At 53.8% G+C, this 24,162-nt stretch overlaps 2 protein-coding genes across 22 annotated transcripts; one reads left to right on the top strand and one right to left on the bottom strand.

The window, feature by feature from the left end:
• Positions 1–336: 336 nt before the first annotated feature.
• Positions 337–23,300, bottom strand: LOC107281475 (uncharacterized). Of its 21 annotated transcripts, none has more exons than XR_010742546.1 (10): positions 22,883–23,300; positions 22,246–22,309; positions 20,026–20,105; positions 19,769–19,861; positions 18,852–19,088; positions 18,250–18,581; positions 17,717–18,171; positions 17,381–17,464; positions 17,191–17,297; positions 337–599 (listed from the first exon to the last, which is right to left on the bottom strand). XR_010742546.1 is itself a non-coding variant. In XM_066312434.1 (10 exons), the coding sequence occupies exon 10, from the start codon at positions 12,947–12,949 to the stop codon at positions 10,523–10,525; it is 2,427 nt and encodes an 808-aa protein (XP_066168531.1). In that variant the 5' UTR covers positions 12,950–16,561; positions 17,191–17,297; positions 17,381–17,464; positions 17,717–18,171; positions 18,250–18,581; positions 18,852–19,088; positions 19,769–19,861; positions 20,026–20,105; positions 22,246–22,309; positions 22,917–23,300; the 3' UTR covers positions 10,383–10,522. The 21 variants fall into 21 exon arrangements, 16 of the variants coding, with proteins under 16 accessions (XP_066168531.1, XP_066168530.1, XP_066168534.1 ...); XR_010742547.1 differs by having other exon boundaries at positions 337–605; XM_066312434.1 differs by lacking the exon at positions 337–599 and adding an exon at positions 10,383–16,561 and having other exon boundaries at positions 22,917–23,300.
• On the top strand, positions 17,456–20,349 carry LOC9267841 (beta-amylase Tri a 17). Its single transcript, XM_015789214.3, has 7 exons — positions 17,456–17,596; positions 17,742–18,140; positions 18,278–18,442; positions 18,837–19,100; positions 19,273–19,482; positions 19,610–19,849; positions 19,950–20,349. Exons 1-7 carry the CDS (start codon positions 17,456–17,458, stop codon positions 20,085–20,087), a joined length of 1,557 nt encoding a protein of 518 aa, XP_015644700.2. The 3' UTR covers positions 20,088–20,349.
• Positions 23,301–24,162: the final 862 nt, after the last annotated feature.

The following is a 24,162-nucleotide window of genomic DNA, read 5'->3' on the forward strand; positions in this document are numbered from 1 at the left end:
TCCCTCAAATCAAAACAAATGCTGAGAAGATAGCTCAGTGAGGCAGCTCAGTGAGGCTTCCCTATCCTCCAACCAATGTTATGCATAGTCATCAACTCGTCATGCAGAGGCCCTAAATGTGTACCCAGCTATTGATTATGCGAGGAAGATAGCGGGAAATGGGAAATGGTAGTTGTGCAGGAAATTATTATAAAATCCAAAGTGAAAGCTCCGGTAGTAGCAAAGGCACTTTTAGAAGCTTCCTAAAGTATAGGAAGCTGAAATAAACACAATGGCACACATATATACCAATAACTGAGGGACTTTATACCATACAGTCAATCAGGCAATGATTCAGAAGAGAAAAAGAATCAAGCAATCGCATTTTGTTAATATTCTGATCATGTTAGTTGTACACATATCTGAATCATAATTTATTACGAAATCAAGAACGAACAAAACTTGAATGAATTCAGAAGAAATAAAAATAACTACTGGCAAATAGTGATACCAAATAAGAAAATTTGTGCAGATGCACAACCTCTATGTAGTGGCAAATTGCATCAACATCCGAACCATTTGGATCCCCAATTTCACAAAGAGCTTCTATTACCATGGAACTGTACCTAGCAGGGAATTTGTACATGATCAATTTCTGAATCAAATGCTTGTCGAGGACAAAATGAAATTGTCATAATATTGATTGCAAACTATAAAAAAAAGTATCGCCAACTCTGCCCATTGCTCCAAGGATTGTTTTCAATCTTTATGATTTTATATTATTCTTGATTACTCAGTTCGCTCTTTCATTTTTATTTCACTGCTCGTAAAAAGTAACTATCGTTTAAACTAACATACTGTTTCATCGAATGAAAATCATACAAATATCGTAATTTAGCTCAGATAAATAGAACAAGACTAACATGTTATTATGTTTGTCTATTGATGCAGCGCTTGAAGACCCTTCGAGTCAGAGGTCACACGGCGCACATACTGTTCGACGACCGGTACGTCCCGTACCTACGGCGGGCGAAGCTCTTGGCGTTCGTGACCATGGCGCAGCGACCGGTGCCTCTGTACAACGCCGCTGCTCTGACGGCCCTAGTGGACCGGTGGCGTCCAGAGACACACACCTTCCACCTACCGTGCGGGGAGCTGACGGTCACTCTGGAGGACGTCGCCATGATCCTGGGTCTTCCTATCCGGGGTCAGGCAGTCACAGGTGACACAGCGTCAGGGAATTACTAACGAGTCTTCGTATTCATTTGTTAATTTTTTTGCAATTACTAATGATTCCATTTAATTTCCGGTTACAGGTGTGACGGAGCTCGTGGCTCCTCACCGGGAGACCGCGCAGGCCCCCCTTTGCCGGTTCGGCCGGGGGCTTAGGGTGAGATCTCAAGCTCTTTCTATATGTGGAAAGATCGCTTGCTCGGAGAAAACGCGAGACACGGCGGCGATCTATACAGGTTCGGGCCGCTGCTCAGCGTAATACCCTACTCCTGTGTTTTTGTGGATTTGTGTATGGACAAGTTACAAAGGATTAACTCCCTTTCCCCTCAGCCTTCCAAAAGGGAAAAAGTCCCTTCTCTAAATGGGCAAGGTCCTCCTTTTATATCTCAAGGGGATACCACATGCCCCTTTCTCTTTCCAAACTGGACTGTTCTTTTTCTCTTTAATGGGCGGAGATCGGTACGGTTTCCATCCGGGAGCCCTTCTGATGGGACAGCCCACACCTACCCCCACCTCCCCCGAAGACAGAGATGACGCGGGACCGTGGCTGTCTGTCGATGACGCGACCAGTGCCAGACCGGTCATTCTTGTCCGCCACGCGTCAGCTTAACAACGTGCATGTTTGCCCTTCTTCGTGTAACACCTTGCCTGTAATGGTTAGGATGAAGCCTGGTATAAATCTGACCAGGGCTAACGTGCCATCTCTAAGAGATAACACGCTAGCTCCGGCTTGAGACGAGTGCCTACAGACTTTTGTCTTGACGGGATGGGGCAAGGCGTGCGTCAGACCGCCAGTCGCCACCTAACCCGTGATCTGACCGGTCTGTGACTGGTCACAGACCGGATAAAGGAACGCGCTGTACTGCGTTGCATGCAGCATGACACGCTTGACCAGACTGCAATAAATGCTGTTAGGTGAGCACAGCTGTGCTCACTTATCCCATATATGTGGCGCAGACTTCCTTAAGGGGTCGGGGTGCCTCGGCCCTCGGGGCCGGGGCAAGCGCAACCCGACCCCCCCTCGGGGGAAATCAGGAGGAGGGCGGACACCTCACCCTCGGGCCCGACGTCCCCGAAGGTGCCAGGCCACGTGGGCGATTGCGTCTGCCTCAAGCCTCTGGTCATGATACTCCCGGTCCCATATCACCGACAGTAGCCCCCGGCGTTATGCCAGAGCAATTTCCCTTCCCCAGGGAAGCGGTCAGGTGTGACGCCACCCCTAAAGCCTGGTGACAGGTGGGACCGGTCTCCGTAGTTGGGCAAAATACCCAACGGTCTCAATTCATGCACATTGATATTGGTAACTTTGGTTGTTCATAATGGGCGGTCTATTCAAGACTGCCACACCACTTGAGCAGCGCGCGAATCTGGGTGAGCAGATTTGTCTCGCCCGGAGATACGGTAACGCCGCTTCGGTCGGCGAGCGTAATTAACGCGCGCACGATACAATCCGTTTCGATTGCCACCAACGCATATCCACTTCATGCGCCGTAAGCGGGCGAATGGGATTAGTGGAAGCGGGGGCACGGGAAACGAGGGAGCGAGATAACGAGATACGAGGGAGCGAGGTAGTGGGCGCGAGAAACGAGGAGCCAGGCCCAGCGATGGCAAGGGTATAAAAGCATCGAGAAAAGGATTTGCTCCCTTCCTTTCGCCATTGTTCCTCTTGCCTTCGCCGCCTGAGCTCTAACTCTTTCTCTGCTACGCCCTACTTTCGCCACACGCGCTCGTTCCCAATCATCTCTTCCTCCACCGCCATGGCACGGGGCTCTGCTCTGCTCGACGGCAGTGTACTGCCGCCTTCCCGCATCGTGAACGAGAGGCACGCCGGACTGCCGCGCCGCTTCATGCCGGAGTCCGCCACCGGTCGGGAGATAGTAATGCTGGGCGAGGGGCGCCCGGCACCAGACTACCCGGGGCGGTCCATCTTCTTCCTCCCCTTCGCAATGGCTGGGCTGGTCCCGCCATTTTCTCATTTCTTCATGGATGTCCTGGAGTTCTACGATCTCCAGATGGCGCACCTCACCCCCAATGCGGTGATGACATTGGCCATCTTCGCACACCTGTGCGAGATGTTCATTGGGGTGCGCCCCTCTCTTCAGCTGTTCCGGTGGTTCTTCACCGTGCAGTCGGTGTCACCGCCGTCGGTGGTTGGCGGCTGCTACTTCCAGCCGCGGGGGCCGGTGTTGAACCGCTACATCCCCTGCGTCCTCCGCAAGAAGTGGGACGACTGGAAGAGCGACTGGTTCTACACCCCCCTCGCCAACGAAGCGCGCCTCCGACTTCCAAGCCAGCCCCCGGCGCAGGTCTCCAGCTGGCGGGCGCCGGTAGATCTGGGGGAGGACTACGACGCCGTCCTCGACCGCCTGGCGGGCCTGCGATCCCAGGGGCTCACCGGGGCCATGGTGTACGGCGATTACCTCCGCCGTCGGATTGCGCCGCTCCAACGGCGCGCCCGGAGCGCCTGGGAGTACACTGGGCCTGAAGACTACATGCGGACCCACCAGGGAGCCAGATGGGATTGGGCTCCCGAGGACTTCAAGATCGTAGTCCAAAGGGTGCTGAATCTTAGCTCCGCGGAGGCGTCTCGCCTTCCTCAGGAGATCCTCCCCCTCTGCATCGATCCCGACCGCGTCTCCATTCTAACCATTATGTTGGGGGTCGGGGCCTCAGAGGAGAGAGCCCCTAAGGGCCACGACGGCGCGGGCGAGCGCCGCCGGGGGGAACAATCTGCCCCAGGAGGGGGTCGTGCTTCTGGGCCCCGCGTCGGGGGCTCGGGGAGCAGCCGCCCTGCCGACGCCCAGGGGAAGAGGAAGTTGGGAGGAACACCTCCCCCATCTCCTCCCCGAGGGGGCGGGGCGGCGCGTGCCAGCAGTCGGCGCCCGGAGGGGGCCGCGCCGACGTCGCAGCCCGAGGGGGAGCGCAAGAAGAAACGGCTCCGCAAGACGGGGGAGACGGAACCATGCCGGGGAAACCTGATTTCCCCTCCAAAGTGGTCATTCAACCGACCCCTTCGCAGGTTCGCCCCATTCTCATTGCGACCGTCTTTCTTCTATCCCATTAAACAAGTTTTCTCTTACCCATCTTGTTTGTCTTCTGGTTTTTTCTTCTGCTTCAGCGATGTCCCGTCGCACTCCTCCCGCCACCCCAAGTCCGGCCAGTCCGAGGCCGAAGATCCGGCGGCCGCAGAAGAGCGGAGGCGAGAAGCTGACCGGCGTGAAGCCGCAGATCGCCTTCGGGAAGCTGAAGAGGCCGCCCGGGAGGCCGCCCGGGTTCGCCAAGCGGAGGAAGCTGCTCGGGAGGAGGCCGCCCGGGCTGAGGAAGCCGCTAAGGAGGAGGCCGCCCGGGCTCGCCAGGCTGAGGCAACAGCTGCTGCTGGCGCGTCAACTGGGCCCACTCCCTCGGGCAACCCTCAGGCGACAGCCTCCGGGGAGGCTCGCGACGAGGCCGCGGGCACATCGCCTGGGCCTACCTCACCGGGCGACGCCCAGGACCAAACGGGCCCGGGGGACATCCCCGAGCCCAGCGCATCCTTCGGGGGGCCAAGCCGCGTCGCATTTTCTCCAAGGCGGCTCTTCTCCTCCTCTTCCGTCGCCCCGGTGAGCGCCGAGCCCATTATGCAGGCCTTGGCCGCCGCAAACACCGCGGTGCTAGATGGATTTAGCGCCCAAGTGGAGGCCTTGCGAGCGGAACGAGCGGAGCTCGAGGCCGCATGGGCGCGCGTCGAGGAGGGGCGGCGCTCGGTGGACGCCATGGTGGAGGTGGGCCGTAAGGCCCACCGCCGCCACATCTCGGAGCTTGAAGCCCGCAAGACGGCGCTGGCGGAGATCGCCCGAGAGGTGGAGGAGGAGCGAGAGGCCGCCCTCGTCGCCACCACCGCGATGATCGAGGCGCAGGACTCCCTCCGCCTTCAACACGGGAGCTGGGAGGCGGAGTTGAAGAACAAGCTCGACGCCGCCCAAGGGGTTCTCGACTCCGCTGCTGCCCGAGAGCGGCGGGCAACGGAAGCCGAAGCGGCGTCCCGGCGGCGCGAGGAGGCCCTTGAGGCCCGTGCCATGGCGCTGGAAGAACACGCCGGCACCGTGGAGAAGGGCTTCACGGACCGCGAGGCCGCCACTGCTCTCCGGGAGGCGACGCTGGCGGCGCACGAGGCCGCCTGCGCCGAGGAGGAGTCCGCGCTCCGCCTTCGCGAGGATGCACTCGCTGAGCGGGAGCGAGCTCTCGAGGAGGCCGAGGCCACGACGCAACGGCTGGCGGACAGCCTCTCCCTCCGGGAGGCGGCGCAAGAGGAGCAGGCGCGCCGCAACCTTGAATGCGTCCGTGCCGAGAGAGCCGCGCTGGAGCAGCGGGCTGCCAACCTCGAGGCACGGGAGAAAGAGCTGGCCGCGAGGGCGCGCATCGGTGGGGCGGCTGCGGGCGAAAGCGACTTAGCCGCTCGCCTCGCGGCTGCCGAACACACCGTCGCTGACATGCAGCGCGCGCTGGATTCTTCCATCGGGGAGGCCGAGGCCCTCCGCTTGGCGAGCGAGATGGGGCCCGACATGCTTTGGGACTCGGTCTCCCGCATGGATCGCGCCGGTCGGCAAGCGGGCCTCTGGAAAGGCCAGACGAGGACGCGCCCTAGCAACCTGGAAGGCCTCGCTCCGCACCTCAACAGGATGGCCTGGGTCCTCGAACGACTCCCCGTGGAGCTCGACAAGACCATCAAGTCATCCTCGAGGGACCTCGCCCGGGGGGCGGTCGAACTCGTGCTAGCGAGTTACCAGGCCCGGGACCCCGATTTCTCTCCCTGGATGGCGCTGGAGGAGTTCCCTCCCGGGACCGAGGACGACGCGCGCGCGCGTCCGGGATGCTGCCGACCATATCGTCGACGGCTTCGAGGGGTCGGCCCCTCTGCTCGCGTTCGCCCCCAGCTCCGACGAGGAGGGCGACGCCAGCGATGAGGATGACGGCGGCGACGAGGCCGGCGACCCGGGCGCATTGGAATGAGCCCCCAGGCCCCCGCCAATCTTAACTTTTTTCTTGTTCTTTCTTCTAAGGCCTTCATGCCTCTTTTTTGTATAAATTAACTCAATCTGCAATGAGAAATGATGAAAAAAAATTTTTGTGTTAGTTTTATTTTGCTATATATGAGATGAGGATGATCTGTGCCATGGTCCTTTTGCGCCTTAGCTTGAAATAAGGGCTCGTGCCCAAGTCCGCATGTCGAGACTGGCCAGGCCGGGAACGTGGTGACCGAGGGGTATGGGTGACCCGATTGTGGGTTTTTGCCGGTTCCCCCCCGGAGTTCACCACGTCCCGGGGCACGGCTCGGTTCTGGGCCCCGTTTGGCGATTTTAGCTGACCGAACCGAGCCCCCGAGGGTAAGGTTGAGCACGAGTGACCTTATTTCAAGTTAAGATTCTTCAGAAGGAAAAACGGCACAGACACAACCTTTAGGAAATTGAAACTTCTTTTATTGAAATGCTGAAATACGAAAAGTAAAGCTGTGCATGTGTGGTAGCCCCCGGCTAACCCGGCACACCCGAGGGGGGTGCGGGGTTAGCCCGAGCCAAAACCTGACACCCGACCCCCCCCCCCTTCAAGGGTAGAAGCGACGAAGGTGTTCAATGTTCCACGGGTTTGGCAGCTCCGTGCCGTCGCCCGTGGCCAGCCGTACCGAGCCCGGCCGGGGGACACCGACCACTCGATACGGACCCTCCCACATTGGTGAGAGTTTGCTCAATCCAGCACGCGTTTGGACGCGGCGTAGGACGAGGTCGTCGACGCAGAGTGATCGGGCCCGGACGTGGCGCTGATGGTAGCGCCGCAGGCTCTGCTGGTAGCGCGCAGCTCGGAGGGCCGCGCGCCGCCTTCGCTCTTCCAAGTAGTCGAGGTCATCTCTACGAAGCTGATCTTGATCAGCCTCGCAGTACATGGTGGCCCGAGGAGACCTCAGGGTGAGCTCAGATGGGAGAACCGCTTCTGCGCCGTAGACGAGGAAGAAAGGCGTTTCCCCGGTCGCTCGGCTTGGTGTGGTTCGGTTCGCCCAGAGCACCGCTGGCAACTCCTCGATCCATGAATCGCCGTGCTTCTTGAGAATATTGAAGGTCTTGGTTTTAAGGCCTTTGAGGATTTCTGCATTGGCGCGCTCCACTTGGCCATTGCTTCTGGGGTGGGCAGGTGAGGCGAAGCAGAGCTTGATGCCCATGTCTTCGCAGTAGTCGCCGAAGAGTTCACTAGTGAATTGGGTGCCATTATCCGTAATAATACGGTTAGGCACTCCAAAACGGGCCGTGATGCCCTTAATAAATTTAAGAGCAGAGTGCTTATCAATCTTGACAACCGGATAAGCCTCGGGCCACTTAGTGAACTTGTCGATCGCAACATACAGATACTCAAACCCGCCCGGGGCCCGTTTGAACGGTCCCAGGATATCAAGCCCCCAGACAGCAAATGGCCATGACAGTGGTATGATCTGCAGGGCCTGGGCCGGCTGATGAATTTGCTTGGCGTGGAACTGACACGCTCTGCATCGCCGGACCAGATCGACTGCGTCATTGAGAGCTGTCGGCCAGTAAAATCCTTGACGAAAGGCCTTGCCAACCAGGGTACGCGAGGCGGAATGGGCTCCGCACTCGCCCTCATGGATGTCTGCAAGAAGCTCAACGCCTTGTTCCTGAGGAATGCACTTCAGGAGGATTCCGTTAGCCGCGCGCCGATAGAGGGTCCCTTCTACCAACACATAGCGTTTGGAAATGCGTTGTACGCGTTCACTCCCTTCGCGGTCCTCAGGTAGAGTCTTATCTGTGAGGTATGTTTGGATCTCAGAGATCCAAGCAATCAATCTAAGGGAGCTTGGAGCGCTCCCTTCGGGTCCCGAGGCCTGGACTCCGACGGGCCTCGGGGGCCGGTCAGGCGCATCCGTCTCCCCTAAGGGATCGGGTCGCGCCGACGGCTGGGTAAGCCTTTCTTCAAAGGCGCCCGGTGGGGTCTGGGCTCGCGAGGACGCGAGCCGTGAGAGTTCGTCGGCTATCATGTTATCCCGTCTGGGCACATGCCGAAGCTCTATCCCGTCAAAATGGCGCTCCATACGCCGTACTTGGCGCACGTAGGCGTCCATCTGCGGATCAGAGCACCGGTACTCCTTACAGACTTGGTTAACAACCAACTGAGAGTCGCCTAACACCAGGAGGCGGCGGATCCCCAACCCGGCTGCCACCCTGAGCCCGGCAAGGAGTCCCTCGTACTCTGCCATATTATTAGTCGCTCGAAAGTCGAGACGGACCAAGTATCTGAGGACGTCTCCGTTTGGAGAGGTCAACGTGACCCCTGCACCGGCGCCCTGAAGAGACAGAGAACCGTCGAATTGCATCACCCAGTGGGCGGCATGAGGCAGCTGTGAGGGGTTCGTGCTAGCCTCGGGCATTGAGACGGTCTCTGGAGCCGGGGTCCACTCTGCCACAAAATCGGCGAGGGCCTGGCTCTTGATAGCGTGGCGTGGTTCAAAGTGCAGATCGAACTCAGAAAGCTCGATTGCCCATTTTACCACTCGTCCTGTACCCTCTCGATTATGCAAGATTTGACCGAGGGGGTAAGACGTAACCACAGTGACCCGATGCGCCTGGAAATAATGGCGCAGTTTCCTCGAGGCCATCAGAATAGCGTAAAGCATCTTCTGGGCCTGTGGGTATCGGGTCTTGGCGTCCCGGAGGGCCTCACTAACAAAGTAGATAGGCCGCTGCACCCTTCGGTGGGGCCGATCTTCTTTGCTAGGGGCCGTATCCCCGGGGCGTTCTTCGTCCAAGTGGCCCCTTGGGGCGCACTCGTCTTCTGTGCCGATGACCTCGGGGTCGGAGGACGACAGGAGCGGCCTTCCCACAGTGGCCCCGGAGCCGTCCTGGGGGTCGGGGGCTCCTGGTGTCATCGGACAAGCGGGCAAAGGGCCAGCTCCGGTCGTCAGGGGCCTCTGGCCTCCGTTCGGCTCGGGGGCCTCTTCTCCCTGCTTTCTCCCGGGTCGAGTCAGCACAGGGTTAGCCTCGGGGCCAAAGGGCGATAGGTGCGGCCTTCCCGCAGTGGCCTCGGGGCCTTCCTGTGGGTCGGGGGCACCCAGCACCGTCTGACAAGCGGGCAGAGGGCCGACTCCGGTCGTCAGGGGCCGTAGGCCACCGTCCGACTCGGGGGCTTCTCCTCCCTGCCTGCTCCCGGGCCAAGTCGGCACAGAGTGGGGGTGCGCAGAATGAGGATTGTCCTCATCGCGCTCCACAACCAACGCTGCACTAACTACTTGGGGGGTCGCCGCTAAGTAAAGTAGCAGGGGTTCATTTGGCTCCGGGGCGACTAGAACCGGAGGAGAGCTGAGATACGCCTTCAACTGGGCGAGGGCATTGTCAGCTTCCTCCGTCCAAGTGAACGGCCCCGAGCGCTTGAGGAGCTTAAACAAAGGTAGCGCCTTCTCTCCCAGCCTTGATATGAAACGACTTAGGGCGGCCATGCAACCGGTGACGCATTGCACATCCCTAAGTTTGCTGGGGGGGCGCATCCGCTCGATAGCTCGAATCTTCTCGGGGTTGGCCTCAATGCCTCGGGCAGAGGCCAAGAACCCGAGAAGCTTGCCCGCAGGTACACCAAACACACACTTATCGGGGTTCAGCTTTATGCGGGCGGAGCGGAGGTTCTCAAAAGTTTCCGCTAGATCTGAAAGTAAAGTTTCTTGGTTGCGCGTTTTTACAACCAAGTCATCGACATAAGCCTCAACATTACGTCCTATTTGGCTACCCAAAGAAATTCGAGTAGTACGTTGAAAAGTAGGACCTGCATTTTTTAAGCCGAAGGGCATTGATGTATAACAATAGGTTCCTACGGGGGTAATGAACGCAGTTTTCTCCTCATCCTCCCTAGCCATGCGAATCTGATGGTAACCAGAGTATGCATCTAGAAAACACAAAAGGTCGCACCCCGCAGTGGAGTCGACGATCTGATCTATGCGAGGCAGGGGGTAAGGATCCTTAGGACATGCCTTGTTAAGGTCGGTGTAGTCGATGCACATCCGAAGCTTGCCGTTCGCCTTGGGAACGACCACCGGGTTCGCCAGCCACTCCGGATGGATGACTTCACGGATGAATCCGGCCTCCAGAAGTCTCGCCACCTCCTCGCGGATGAAGGCTTGACGTTCCGGGGCCTGCCGCCGCACTTTCTGTCGGACCGGCCTTGCGCCCGGCCGCACGGCGAGACGGTGCTCAATCACCTCCCTGGGGACCCCGGGCATGTCCGCTGGTCTCCATGCGAAGACATCAGCGTTTGCCCGCAGGAAGGAGACGAGCGCGTCTTCCTATTTGCCATCCAGAAGACCACCGATCCGTGTGGTCTTGGATGGGCCGTCGCCCAAGGCAACCTCCTTGACCGGGACCTCGTCGCATGTGGCCATCCGCTGCCTCGGGGCGGTGGGGGCAGAGGGGCCAAGCCTCTCGTCACCACCCTCGGGCTTGGACGCAGCAGCGAGGCGGTCCGCGCGCTGCTCCATGCAAGCGAGCGCGACTTTAAGGTCGCCACGGACAGAGATGGGGCCACCGGGGCCCGGCATCTTCATCTGGAGGTAGGCGTAGTGGACCGCCGCCATGAACTTCACCAACGCGGGCCTCCCTAGGACCGCGTTGTAGGGCAGACTGAGGTCCGCCACATCGAAGCTCACCCGCTCCGTGCGGAAGTTGGCGGGTCCACCGAAGGTGACCGGTAGGTCGATGTGACCTAATGGCCATGTGTGCCCCGGCGTCACACCGATGATTGGTTGAGACGGCTGGAGCACCATCCCCGGGGCCTTGATAGCATCAAAGGCCGCGGGGGAAAGGATGTTGAGAGCCGCTCCTCCATCTATGAGGACACGTCCCAACTTCACGTTGCAGATGGTGGGGGAAACTACCATCGCAACCTGCCCTCCCCGGGCAATGCACGGTGGGTGGTCGGTCTGGTCGAAAGTGAGAGCAACCTCTGACCACCGCGCCCGACGCATCGCCTCATGAGTAGGGGCCATGGCCAGAAGCTCTCGCTTCATAGCCTTGAAGCTCCGGCGAGAGACGTGAGCACGCGCTCCTCCATCGACGGTGGCAATGGTGGCCCCAGGTTCTTGGAAACCTAGGTCATCTTCACCATCATCGATGTCAACAGCGGGGGCCTTCTGCTTGGCCTCACTTCGCCGTTTGCCAGAAGGAACCGCCGGGGACTTGCCCTCACGGCGTTCCTGCCTCCTGTCCTCCTCCCACTTCCTCGTTCGCTCAGCCAGGTTTTTGACTGCACGACAGTCCGCGAGATCGTGGAGGGAGGTGTTGTGGACGGAGCACCACCTGCCGGCGGGGCGCTCCCTGCTGGGAGTACCAGCCTCTTTCTTTTTGTCGCTCGCAGGCCTCCCCTTTCGGGTGGCCCGCGGAGCGCCCTCGACGGCGAGGACATGACCCTCGTCGCCGGAACGGTCCGACCTCTTCTTCCTCCTCCTGTCACGCCGCCCTGTCTGAGCGGCGGATCCGGGGGCGGCCGAAGCTGCCACTCCGGAACCGGAGGAGTTCCATGTCCACGCTTCCTCCTTACGAGCCACTCGGTCCGCAAGCTGAAAAAGCTCCGCGGTAGTCTGGGGCTCTTTGGAAGCGATCTTTTCGAGCATGCGGTTGTGCCGCACGCCCCCCCTGAACGCGTAGATCACCGCGTGTGCAGGGATGCATGGTATAGTATTGCGGACTTGGCAAAACCGCTGAATGTACGAGCGAAGCGACTCATCATCGCCTCGCTGTACTGCATGCAAGTCCGCTTCTTCGCCTGGGCGCGGATATGTGCCTTGGAAGTTCATGGTGAACTGTTGGCACAAATCTTCCCAGGAGTGGACCGACGCGGGTGGCAGGTTCATTAGCCAACCCCGCGCCTGTCCTTTTAGGGCCATGGGAAAGAAATTCGCCATGACCCTGTCGTCACCCCCAGCGGCCTCGATCCCGGTCATATAGACCTGGAGAAACTCGGTGGGGTTGACGCTCCCATCGTACTTCTCAGTGATGGTGGGCCGGAACCTTGGGGGCCAACGGACATTCCGAAGACTCGCCACAAAGGCTCTACAGCCAACACCACCAGCCGGGGGCACGGAGGGCTGGTCCTCACGTCCATGTCGAGGTGACACTCTGGACGAGGAGGCACCCTCCGTTGCACGGGGGGTACGCCGGCTATTACGCCGGCGCTCGATGTTGAGGCGGGCATCCGGCTCCCCATGCTGATCCTTCCGAGTCGAAGGTGTCGACGAGGGAGTAGCAGCCGAATGACGTGCAGCCGCCGCCGCTCGCCGCGCCCTCCGCCTTGACGACACGGAGCCGGTGGTAGCGGCGCCGGAGGTCTTGGTGGTGGCGGACCGTCCACCAGCACCCAAGCGCTGCTGAGCCGTCATGACCAAGTTGGCCACGTCTTCCAGCCATCGTTGGGCTGGAGACTCCGGGTCATGGACGACAGGCGGGTGTCGTAGGAGCGCGCCAGCAACCTGAAGCGCGCCCTGAGGCGTGCTGCCGTCGCCGTAGACGAGGAGGCGACGCTCCCCATCTCGCCGTTCTCCTGCATCACCTGCGACTGGTGATGCCACGGATTTGTCGACCCTCTCAAGCGCCTCCCCCTGCTTAGGGCTTTGGCGCGGAGGAGGTGGGGGAGTACGAGCTCGACGGCGTGGATTTGGTTCCCCGTCGTCGCCGCTCACACTCGGAGAGAGATCGTGCGCCTTTGCTTGCTCGGCCATTAGGCAGAACAAGGGAAACTTGGCGCACACGGAAGAGTATGAGAGCTCAGAAAACACACGCTGAGCCCCCTACCTGGCGCGCCAGATGACGGAGCTCGTGGCTCCTCACCGGGAGACCGCGCAGGCCCCCCTTTGCCGGTTCGGCCGGGGGCTTAGGGTGAGATCTCAAGCTCTTTCTATATGTGGAAAGATCGCTTGCTCGGAGAAAACGCGAGACACGGCGGCGATCTATACAGGTTCGGGCCGCTGCTCAGCGTAATACCCTACTCCTGTGTTTTTGTGGATTTGTGTATGGACAAGTTACAAAGGATTAACTCCCTTTCCCCTCAGCCTTCCAAAAGGGAAAAAGTCCCTTCTCTAAATGGGCAAGGTCCTCCTTTTATATCTCAAGGGGATACCACATGCCCCTTTCTCTTTCCAAACTGGACTGTTCTTTTTCTCTTTAATGGGCGGAGATCGGTACGGTTTCCATCCGGGAGCCCTTCTGATGGGACAGCCCACACCTACCCCCACCTCCCCCGAAGACAGAGATGACGCGGGACCGTGGCTGTCTGTCGATGACGCGACCAGTGCCAGACCGGTCATTCTTGTCCGCCACGCGTCAGCTTAACAACGTGCATGTTTGCCCTTCTTCGTGTAACACCTTGCCTGTAATGGTTAGGATGAAGCCTGGTATAAATCTGACCAGGGCTAACGTGCCATCTCTAAGAGATAACACGCTAGCTCCGGCTTGAGACGAGTGCCTACAGACTTTTGTCTTGACGGGATGGGGCAAGGCGTGCGTCAGACCGCCAGTCGCCACCTAACCCGTGATCTGACCGGTCTGTGACTGGTCACAGACCGGATAAAGGAACGCGCTGTACTGCGTTGCATGCAGCATGACACGCTTGACCAGACTGCAATAAATGCTGTTAGGTGAGCACAGCTGTGCTCACTTATCCCATATATGTGGCGCAGACTTCCTTAAGGGGTCGGGGTGCCTCGGCCCTCGGGGCCGGGGCAAGCGCAACCCGACCCCCCCTCGGGGGAAATCAGGAGGAGGGCGGACACCTCACCCTCGGGCCCGACGTCCCCGAAGGTGCCAGGCCACGTGGGCGATTGCGTCTGCCTCAAGCCTCTGGTCATGATACTCCCGGTCCCATATCACCGACAAGGTGACACAGCGTCGGGGAACTGGAGGGAGAGGGTCGAGGAGTACCTTGGTCTGGAGCCTCCAGTGGCACCTGATGGTCAGAGGCAGACGAAGACATCAGGGGTTCCTTTGAGTTGGTTGCGAGCCAACTTCGGTCAGTGTCCCGCTGAGGCAGACGAGGCTACAGTACAGCGATACTGCAGGGCGTACGTGCTGTACATCTTCGGCAGTATTCTGTTCCCTGACTCTGGTGGAGACATGGCTTCTTGGATGTGGCTGCCGTTGCTCGCGGACTGGGACGAGGCGGGTACCTTCAGCTGGGGGTCGGCTGCCCTAGCCTGGTTGTACCGGCAACTCTGTGATGCTTGCCGAAGGCAAGGCGGGGACGCGAACCTAGCAGGCTGTGTTTGGTTGCTACAGGTAAGTTCACGCATGTTATGTTTCATAACATTTCAATTTCTTGCTAACATGTTGGACCTACTGTCTTGTCCTACGTCCGGCTTGGACACTAGCCGACATAGCGGATGACCCCGAGGATGTTGAGGAGCAGAACGAGTACGATACTCGTACCCGTCTAGGTACCACGGTCGAGACGGGACCTGTTCGCGACAGAGTGGTTCGTTTCTAGCATTAATGTTGTATATTATTTCAATTTCAATGCCATATATGTTGTGACTTACTTCATTTCAATCCTACAGGCTCGAGAGCTCTTGCGGACCGTCAACGACGCGGGAGTGGCGCTAGGCACGGCTCCTGGCTCCGAAGGAGAGGGCGGCACCCTCCGCAACGCCCTACAGGTAATCGTTGGAAAGAGATGAAACTACGGTGTTTTCTTCCAAAAGCGATAACTTAACATGGCTTATTTTTTATGCAGAGACTACGGCAGCGATGTCGGAAGTTGGCAGCAAGGCTCGGCTGCAGGTCGACTGATGTGGTCGAACATGCTCATGCCCACCAAGAGGGGGATGAAGAAGGGGAGGTGGGTGACGAGGAGGGCGAGCAAGACAAAGAGGCGGAGGAAGGAGATGAGGAGGAAGAAGGGGATGAGGACAGAGAAGAGGAGGCGGATGAGCTCGGTCCCTCGCAGCTAGAGGACGCACCAGAGTCGTCACAGCCGGATATCTCGCAGCCCGGCCCGTCTCGACCACGACGCCGGCGGGCTCCTTCGCAGGACTGGAGGTACACCCCCGACGTGCCTCGTCCTCGCACTAGAGGTAGGAGGAGGTGAGTGCATGGTTCAATGGATGGATGGATAGATGGATGGACTTGATGCATGGTTCGATGGATGTATGGACTGGATGTATGGACTCGACTGGATGTATAGACGAGGATCGATGGGATGTTTTTATTTCTTATATGTATGGACTTCATATATGGATGTATTGATGGATTCTATGGATGTATGGAATGATGTTGGGATTGATGGATGGATGTATGTTTTGTATGGTTCTCTGGATATATTACTGCCTGTAAATTTCTGTCATTTGATGTTTGCCTGTGTTGTGTGCAAAGTTTTGCTGAAGTTTTAGCAGGGCTGGGACGTCAGCGCCATGCTAAATGGCGCTGACATGTCCAAACTCAGCGCCAGTGCACCTGGCGCTGAGGTCCCAGCCCAGCCATCCAGAAGGCTTGCTGGGCTGGGCCACGGCCGAAACGGCCAAGTCCCACCTCAGCGCCAGATGGACTGGCGCTGAGTTTCCCACAGTCAGCGCCATTATGGCTGGCGCTGAGGTCCTAGCCCGCAAGCCATCCAGAAGGCTTGCTGGGCTGGGCCAAGGCCGAAACGGCCAAGTTCCACCTCAGCGCCAGGTTGGCTGGCGCTGAGTTTCCCACAGTCAGCGCCATTATGGCTGGCGCTGAGGTCCTAGCCCGCAAGCCATCCAGAAGGCTTGCTGGGCTGGGCCACGGCCGAAACGGCCAAGTCCCACCTCAGCGCCAGATGGACTGGCGCTGAGTTTCCCACAGTCAGCGCCATTATGGCTGGCGCTGAGGTCCTAGCCCGCAAGCCATCCAGAAGGCTTGCTGGGCTGGGCCACGGCCGAAACGGCCAAGTCCCACCTCAGCGCCAGGTGGACTGGCGCTGAGTTTCCCACAGTCAGCGCCATTATGGCTGGCGCTGAGATCCCAGCCCGCAAGCCATCCAGGAGGCTTGCTGGTCTGGGCCTGGGGGTTGCGGCCAAGTCCCACCTCAGCGCCAGTCCGGTTGGCGCTGAGGTTGGGCACCTCCGCGCCGAAGCGGTTGGCGCTGATGTAGCTGCCACGTCAGCTAGGGGATCGGCCCGGCCGCCACGGTGGCACAATGTCAGCGCCAGTCCCGTTGGCGCTGACACGACCAACGTCAGCGCCAATGTGTTTGGCGCTGAGGCGACGGCCTATTTTTGGTTGAAGTTTTTGGCAGGGGTTAGTTTCGAAGTAAGTTTTCCAAAAGGGTCAATTTGTCAAAAAAACGGTCGCTACCAACTACCAAGCCAGGAATGCCACTGCAAACAAATTAAAGCACACGTTGCAACGAGACCAACCCTTTCAGCATCAAGTACTGAGTTCAGTTTCAAAAAAAAAAGTGCTTCCTCCGTTTCACAATGTAAGTCATTCTAGCATTTCCCGCATACATATTGATGTTAATGAATCTAGATAGATATATATGTCTAGATTCATTAACATCAATATAAATGTGGGAAATGCTAGAATGACTTACATTGTGAAACGGAGGGAGTACTGAGCAATAGTAAATTCATGGAGCTGATAGTAAATACTACTCACTCTGTCCTAAAATATAAGTATTTTTGAACTTTGACACGGTCATTGAGATATTACTTTGACTAAAAATATTTACAAAAATAAGATGGTTTAAATAAAAAGAGTTACATATTATGATAGTTTGTTTAATGATAAATCTAGTCATATTATTCTTACATCATTGATATTTTTATTTTTTAGCTATTAATAGTCAAAGTTAAAAATATTTTGACTCTGTACTATTCTAAAAGTGTTTATATTTTGGGATGGAGGGAGTAGAAATTAACCACCCTATGAGAACCGTGCATGACTGCAAGCTGACGTACATAGCTATAGTAAAACTTTTAACCAGGTAAAAACAGCGGTACCATACCATGAGCCTGCTGAACTGCAGCAAGCAAGCATGAATCGATGGTACTCGAGGATGAACAAAATGTGTGCACAACAACTGAAATGCTGAATGATATCAACTATCGAAGCCTGGGATGACAGGGGCGGTAACCAAATTCAGTTCATAGTGGGCATAGTACACCATCTCTAATTTTCTCAGAGGAAGTAGGTACCTGGAAGAAAAGGATTGGTTGGTTCCCGCCGGTGGAGAAGAGCCCCCCTCTCCTTTTTGCAAGTATAAATAGCCCATGAGCGTCCTGCTATATTTCATCAAGCCGAGCTCAGTGAGCAACAAGACAGTGAAGCTAGTGTTCTCAGAGCATACACAGCCAGCGACAATGGCCGGGAACTTGCTAGCCAACTATGTTCAAGTCAATGTCATGCTCCCCGTAAGCTCTAGTTCTATTTGGATAATCAAATTTTAGTCACAGCACTGGCAACATTAACATTAACATAGGCACAAACTTTCTGTAACAAGCTCAAGAAGAGCGAATTTGTGGTACACTGACCTGAATTCTGTTGCGAGATATGTAGCTGGATGTGGTGACTGTGGACAACAAGTTCGAGAAGGTCGATGAGACCCGGGCACAGCTGAAGAAGCTGACGGAGGCCGGCGTCGATGGCGTCATGGTGGACGTGTGGTGGGGGCTGGTGGAGGGGAAGGGCCCCGGGTCCTACGACTGGGAGGCCTACAAGCAGCTGTTCAGGCTGGTGCAGGAGGCCGGGCTGAAGCTGCAGGCCATCATGTCGTTCCACCAGTGCGGTGGTAACGTCGGCGACATCGTCAACATCCCGATCCCGCAGTGGGTGCGGGATGTCGGCGCGAGCGACCCCGACATCTTCTACACCAACCGTGGTGGGGCGAGGAACATCGAGTACCTCACCCTTGGAGTGGATGACCAGCCTCTCTTCCATGGAAGAACTGCCATCCAGGTTTTAGCTGATAAGCAAGCCCCACCACCACCTGCACATATGGAGTCCGATGAATTTTAGAAAAAAAAAAGAGATAAAAATGAGGTTTTGATTTCGTTATATGTATTACATTCTTCTCTTGTCTGTGGCTGTGACAGATGTATGCTGACTACATGAAGAGCTTCAGGGAGAACATGGCAGAGTTCTTGGATACTGGTGTCATTGTGGACATTGAGGTGGGGCTTGGTCCAGCTGGTGAGATGAGATACCCTTCCTACCCCCAGAGCCAGGGATGGGTGTTCCCAGGCATAGGAGAATTCATAGTGAGTGTTCTTTAGTCTTTACCAGAGTAAAGATTCTTATGGCTGCCCTCATTTTATAAATAAGTTGTTGATAAAAATATTCTCCTCCATGTGATGGCTGATGACCAAAGACAACAATCATGGTCCAATTGCAGATCTCCTTTAGGAAAAAAAATCTTTGGAAAATGAGCACAAATATTAAAGTGGTTCTGGTTCACAAAGATGTTTGGACCAAAAACAGTACTAACAGAAAAAAAAAAAACAGTAGAAGCAAGCCTGAGACTGAAATTAAGCAACAAAAGAAGAGGAAATCAAATTCTAAATATGCTGAACAGATATGAAATGGGACAAAATGCATGACAAATGGTAGTAATTCACTGCTCTAACAGTTATTACAATAAAAAAAATACTGCAGTGCTATGATAAATACCTGGAGGCAGATTTCAAAGCAGAAGCAGCAAAGGCTGGGCATCCTGAATGGGAATTGCCCGACGATGCTGGAGAGTACAATGACACTCCCGAGAAGACCCGGTTCTTCGCGGATAATGGAACATATGTCACTGAGAAGGGGAAGTTCTTCCTCACATGGTACTCAAACAAGCTGATAAAACATGGAGACAAGATCTTGGATGAAGCAAACAAGGTCTTCTTGGGATGCAGAGTGCAGCTGGCAATCAAAGTAAGTATCATGCTAAAGATCTCGGCGAATTATAGTACATAATTTTGAAGACTTCAATGATTTCAAATTAGACTACAGGCTAGATGAATAGGCAACAGATATATATATATAATGTTCCATTAATTGTTGAATCTAGAACATAAATGACACATGCTCCAATGTTTGCTGGCAGATCTCCGGCATTCATTGGTGGTATAGGGTTCCAAACCATGCAGCTGAGCTCACTGCTGGATACTACAACTTGGACAACAGAGATGGCTACAGAACCATCGCACGCATGCTCACAAGGCACCGTGCCTGCGTTAACTTCACATGTGCTGAGATGAGGGATTCTGAACAAAGCTCAGAGGCAAAGAGTGCACCAGAAGAACTAGTCCAACAGGTAAATAACGGACTATTACATACTAGTACTTACTGGTCTATAAGTTAGAACTTCTGCATTGCTCTTCTTCTAGAATAGCACAAGAGCACTTATCAAAATATTCTGGCTATGAACTATGAAATGGCAGGTCCTGAGTGCTGGATGGAGAGAGGGCTTACATGTGGCATGCGAAAACGCACTCGGTCGATACGATGCAACAGCTTACAACACAATACTAAGGAATTCAAGGCCGACAGGCATCAACAAGAATGGACCTCCTGAGCACAAGCTATTTGGATTCACCTACCTCCGATTATCAGACGAGCTGCTGGAGGGACAGAACTACAGCACATTCAAAACTTTCGTCAAGAGGATGCATGCTAACCTGGTGAGTGCCACCCTACAAAACCAAAAACATGCAAAATAGAATTCATGTATTGTTTGCAACTGAGATGTTTTTTTAAATAAAATTATGAATGTTGCTTCAGGATTATAATTCAAATGTTGACCCATTGGAGCCTTTGCAAAGATCAATGCCAGAAATGCCAATTGGAAAGATCTTACAAGCAGCACACCCAAAATTGGCGCCATTTCCCTTTGATGAGAATACCGACCTGCCGGTTTAAAGATCTCGCTGATGCAGTCTGCAGCCACTTTGTGAGGAACAAGGGAAATAGTAAATAAGCCTATTGGGTACGATACGCCAGATGATAAATAAGCTGCTATACTAGCTGGTTATAATCATATGATGTGACAATAATGTACAGCCGGTCATGAAACTATATGCTTTTATAATAAGCTGTAATATGTTAGCCCTTGCCCGTCCCGATCCCATGTTGTTGTATGTATTTGAGGTAATGAATAAAAGTTTGTGTGTCTTATTAATTTTGTGATTTAACTATACAACTGGAATTGCAGAAAGCAGAGCAAAGAGTATTGTACTGAAAATGATTTGGACAATGACTACTTTCTAGTTTTTGTTATACAAATACAGGGCTCCATAATTGCAATACATATGACAGTACATTATTAACAGAGCATGATGAAAAACATTTAGTTAGCTGACAAAATAAGTTACTTCATATCAGCACGAAAACATGTCCAAATAGGACAAGATGCATATTATGTTCTGGGAGCATTGTGCGCTCTCTATCAAGATGCTAGTGATGAAAACCTCATCATAAATATCACATCCAATTATCCTAAACGACTACAGCTACAAGCTTGAGATGTCCCTAAGTAGATAGCAGAGTTGGCCGTATATATCTGGTTGGATGTAGAGGCCGGGTAAAAAATACCCTTCTCTAAAATAAAAAATAAAAAAAAGTAGATAGCAGAGTGCAGAGTGCAGACATACAAACAGAGACAGTCTTCCATATGGCCAGATGGTCCTTACATGTTTAGTGATAAATATTCAGTTGCACAAGCCACAGCAACCAATTTTACAAGTTCTTTAGCCTGGAAGGGTAGCTAACAAAATGGGAAAGTGTCAATATGACTGTTACTAGTGAATTAGCTCGGGAAATAATTCAATTCCTTGGGGGTCAGAAAATTTCTGGCAAGAACTAGTAGACTAACTAAATTGCTACAAGCTGAATTTTGTGAGTCAAGGATGCTATTTTGATTGATCCAAACAAGGATGCTATTTTGACTGATCCAAACAAGTGTACTTGCCAAACTTGTTCATGTGTGTCTATACTGAATTCCATATTGCTAGGATCATTATATTTTGCGTTACGAGTCATTTTGCAGCACAGGCAGCAGGTAACCTGCAATTTTGCACACATGCCAGGGGCCAGGGCACAGGCACACCCGGGAGTCAGGGTGTTGCAAAGTGAGTAGCATCTGTCCATATAGTAACACAAGAGGAACTCACAAAACATATCCTAGAAACTAGTAAGGTGCCCGTGAGTTGCAACAGAGTTTAAATCTTATGATATTCCTTCTTTTGCTTAAGAGAAGCAACTATAGTTAAAAAAGAAACAGAGAAGTATATAGTTTCAGGAAAAGGTCCAATAATGTCATGGGCTTTGGGCCAGGCGTCCTAGGCCCATTGGATAGGATTAGGGTTTGTTAGGATTAGATAAGGTTTGTTAGGATTAGATTAAGGAGTCCTCCATCTATATGAGGGATCCTATCCCAGGTCAGTTAGGCTTAAGATTTATCTATCCCCATTCATCCCGATTCTTCTCCACATAATCCTATCCAATGGGCCTAGGACGCCCGGCCCAAAGCCCATGACAAATAAGCATGTCAAATGTAACATTTCATTACACTTTCAGCTTAAAATGGAATGAAAATAATCCAAGGCAGGAATGTCTAGCTTGACAGTTGCTCATGAGTTTCAAGGGAAGATGGAAAGAGAACATGACAAATAGCATTATATCAGTCCTAGAATAGTCTTGTGCACTATAATGGAAAAGTTGCATAAAAATATGGAAGGTTTCTTTAGAACCACTGGACTGAACCATTTGAATCCATTAGAAATACATTGATTTTATTTATTTCTATGTTATTTTCATCATCATTTGCAGCATCTAGGCACCCAGAATTAGCAGAGCTTCTGGACACAGCGCCACACATGTATGCATCAAAAACAAGAAAAAGAATTGCAGAGTGCAGATATACAAACAGAGACAGTTATTCCATATGACCAGATGGTCCTTACAAGTACATACTTGTAGAAACACTTCAGTTTTCTATAATGATTCATTTATTTGTAATTTTGGAGCTATCTTATAAAGAAAAATTGGATGCATAGCGATATTACGGATGGAGACTCACCCTTTCTGTACAGCTACATCAGATACTCTCTTGCAATAGTGTGTACACGACATTACGACAGTACCTGAAATGAAAAAAAAAAGTTGGGATAAGTATGTCTTAATTTAATTTGATTCTGAGAAAAGAATCACGTTTAAGTCCCTTCTGGAAATTATTTACAGTTCACTTAAACAGGACGCTCTGGATCAACCCACCAGCTATACTTCTTCCAATTGAAACCAAAAAGGTATATACAGATTTTACACATAGCGTGAGCAACTCAAGACAAAGTTGGTTCATGACACATTCATACACAAACCAGCAACATAGTATCATTCAAATCAATCAGTCATCCACAATTCCACATAAATTAGCGATCTGATTGGAGCTACCATAATCTGCAATCTGCTGAATTGATGGAGATGTACCAAGCAACTACTGCATTGATTAGCCATCATTTTCTGTATCATCAAAACCCACCATGGTAGGGAGTCTACCCTCTAACGAAGAACTAACGAAGAACAACCCGAAATTCACAGATCGGGATGTATACTCTACTATATATATATGAACTGTACACCTACAAATGCGGCCACACACAAAAAATGTACCATAATAAGCTGAAGAAATTGCAGCAGTTAGTTCATCAAAAGCTCACCAAATTTGACAGGCAACTACCCCTCCTCCCTTACCCCCTGCCGGGACGTCGTCGTCATCATCGCCTCCGCCCTCCTCTGCCAGCAGCGATCTCGAGGAACGCCACCGCGCAGGGGGGCTCGATCCGGTGGGCTCCGCGCTGCATGCAGGGCACGCTCCCGCCGCCGTACAGGGTGGCGGTTCTGGAAGCCATCGCTGCCTCCAGCAGCGGCCGGCGGAGGGTCTCGGCCTCTCGGGAGAGGGGGTACTGGATCGAGAACTGACCGGAGGTTTTCGGCGGCGCAGCGTGGACAATTCGGCCTCCCCGCGAATCCGGCAGCCACCGGAGCGGCAGCCGAGGGTCGCCGCCCCGGCGAACTTCTCCGCGGCTGCCTGTCAGTGTCCGCCGCTGTCTTCTGCAGCGCCGCCAGCGTAAGATTAGTTGGGCCGACGTAATTAGCAGCCCATCTAACAACATGGGGCCTAATTCGGTTATCGACGTAAAATTAGCCCTTGTCATATCCCGGTTACTCCGTAACCTGATTAGGCCGTTAACATAGATTCGGCTCAGATTGAAAAATCTTCAGTACATTAAAAAAGAAAAGCAAGTAGTCGATTTTACTTCTCAACTATTGGGCGAAACAATTTTTTTTTAACAAGCAGAAAATTTTTTATTCGCCCGAAAAAGTAAAGACCATGTGTTAGAAAAAATAGTGGTTATGCACTGTAGTGTACTCCCAAAACCACGTGTCAACCAGACAGAAACAAGCCTCTCGGAGGGAAACCTAGCACCCAATCGATCGTTGCTAAGATTGGTCGATGGTCACAGACATACAACAACACTATAGTGTAGAGTCTCCAAACACGACGTGTCTCCATAAAGGTTATGGCATCAAGGACACAGTTGTTGTGCATCCAAAGACTGACATGTTTTCACCCATTGTTTCTCACCAAAAGAAGAGAAGGGAGGTAGATGACACCCCAAGGGGGTCACGCCCGCGGGCGTCGCCGCTGCTAGCTTAATGAATCATAAGACTAGACTTACACTTGCAAGCTCTACAGGCTACAACCTTGATCACGGTCTATCAGGCTACAACCCTGATCACAGTCTATCGTGCACCATCTCAGTGCGACTTCCTGCCTTCCAGCGTGAGAGAAGGAATGGGAAGAGAAAAGGTAAGGATGGCTCATGCCTGGTCTTTGGAAGGGAGGTGGCCAAGCAGGTCGGAACTTTCTACACCGAGCTGGTCCTGCTCACCGTCGGAGCTCGTACTCACACTCTCGTCCACTCCGGTGCGGTGC

This window comes from Oryza sativa, chromosome 7, assembly GCF_034140825.1.
Source record: "Oryza sativa Japonica Group chromosome 7, ASM3414082v1".
Lineage (NCBI taxonomy): Eukaryota > Viridiplantae > Streptophyta > Magnoliopsida > Poales > Poaceae > Oryza > Oryza sativa.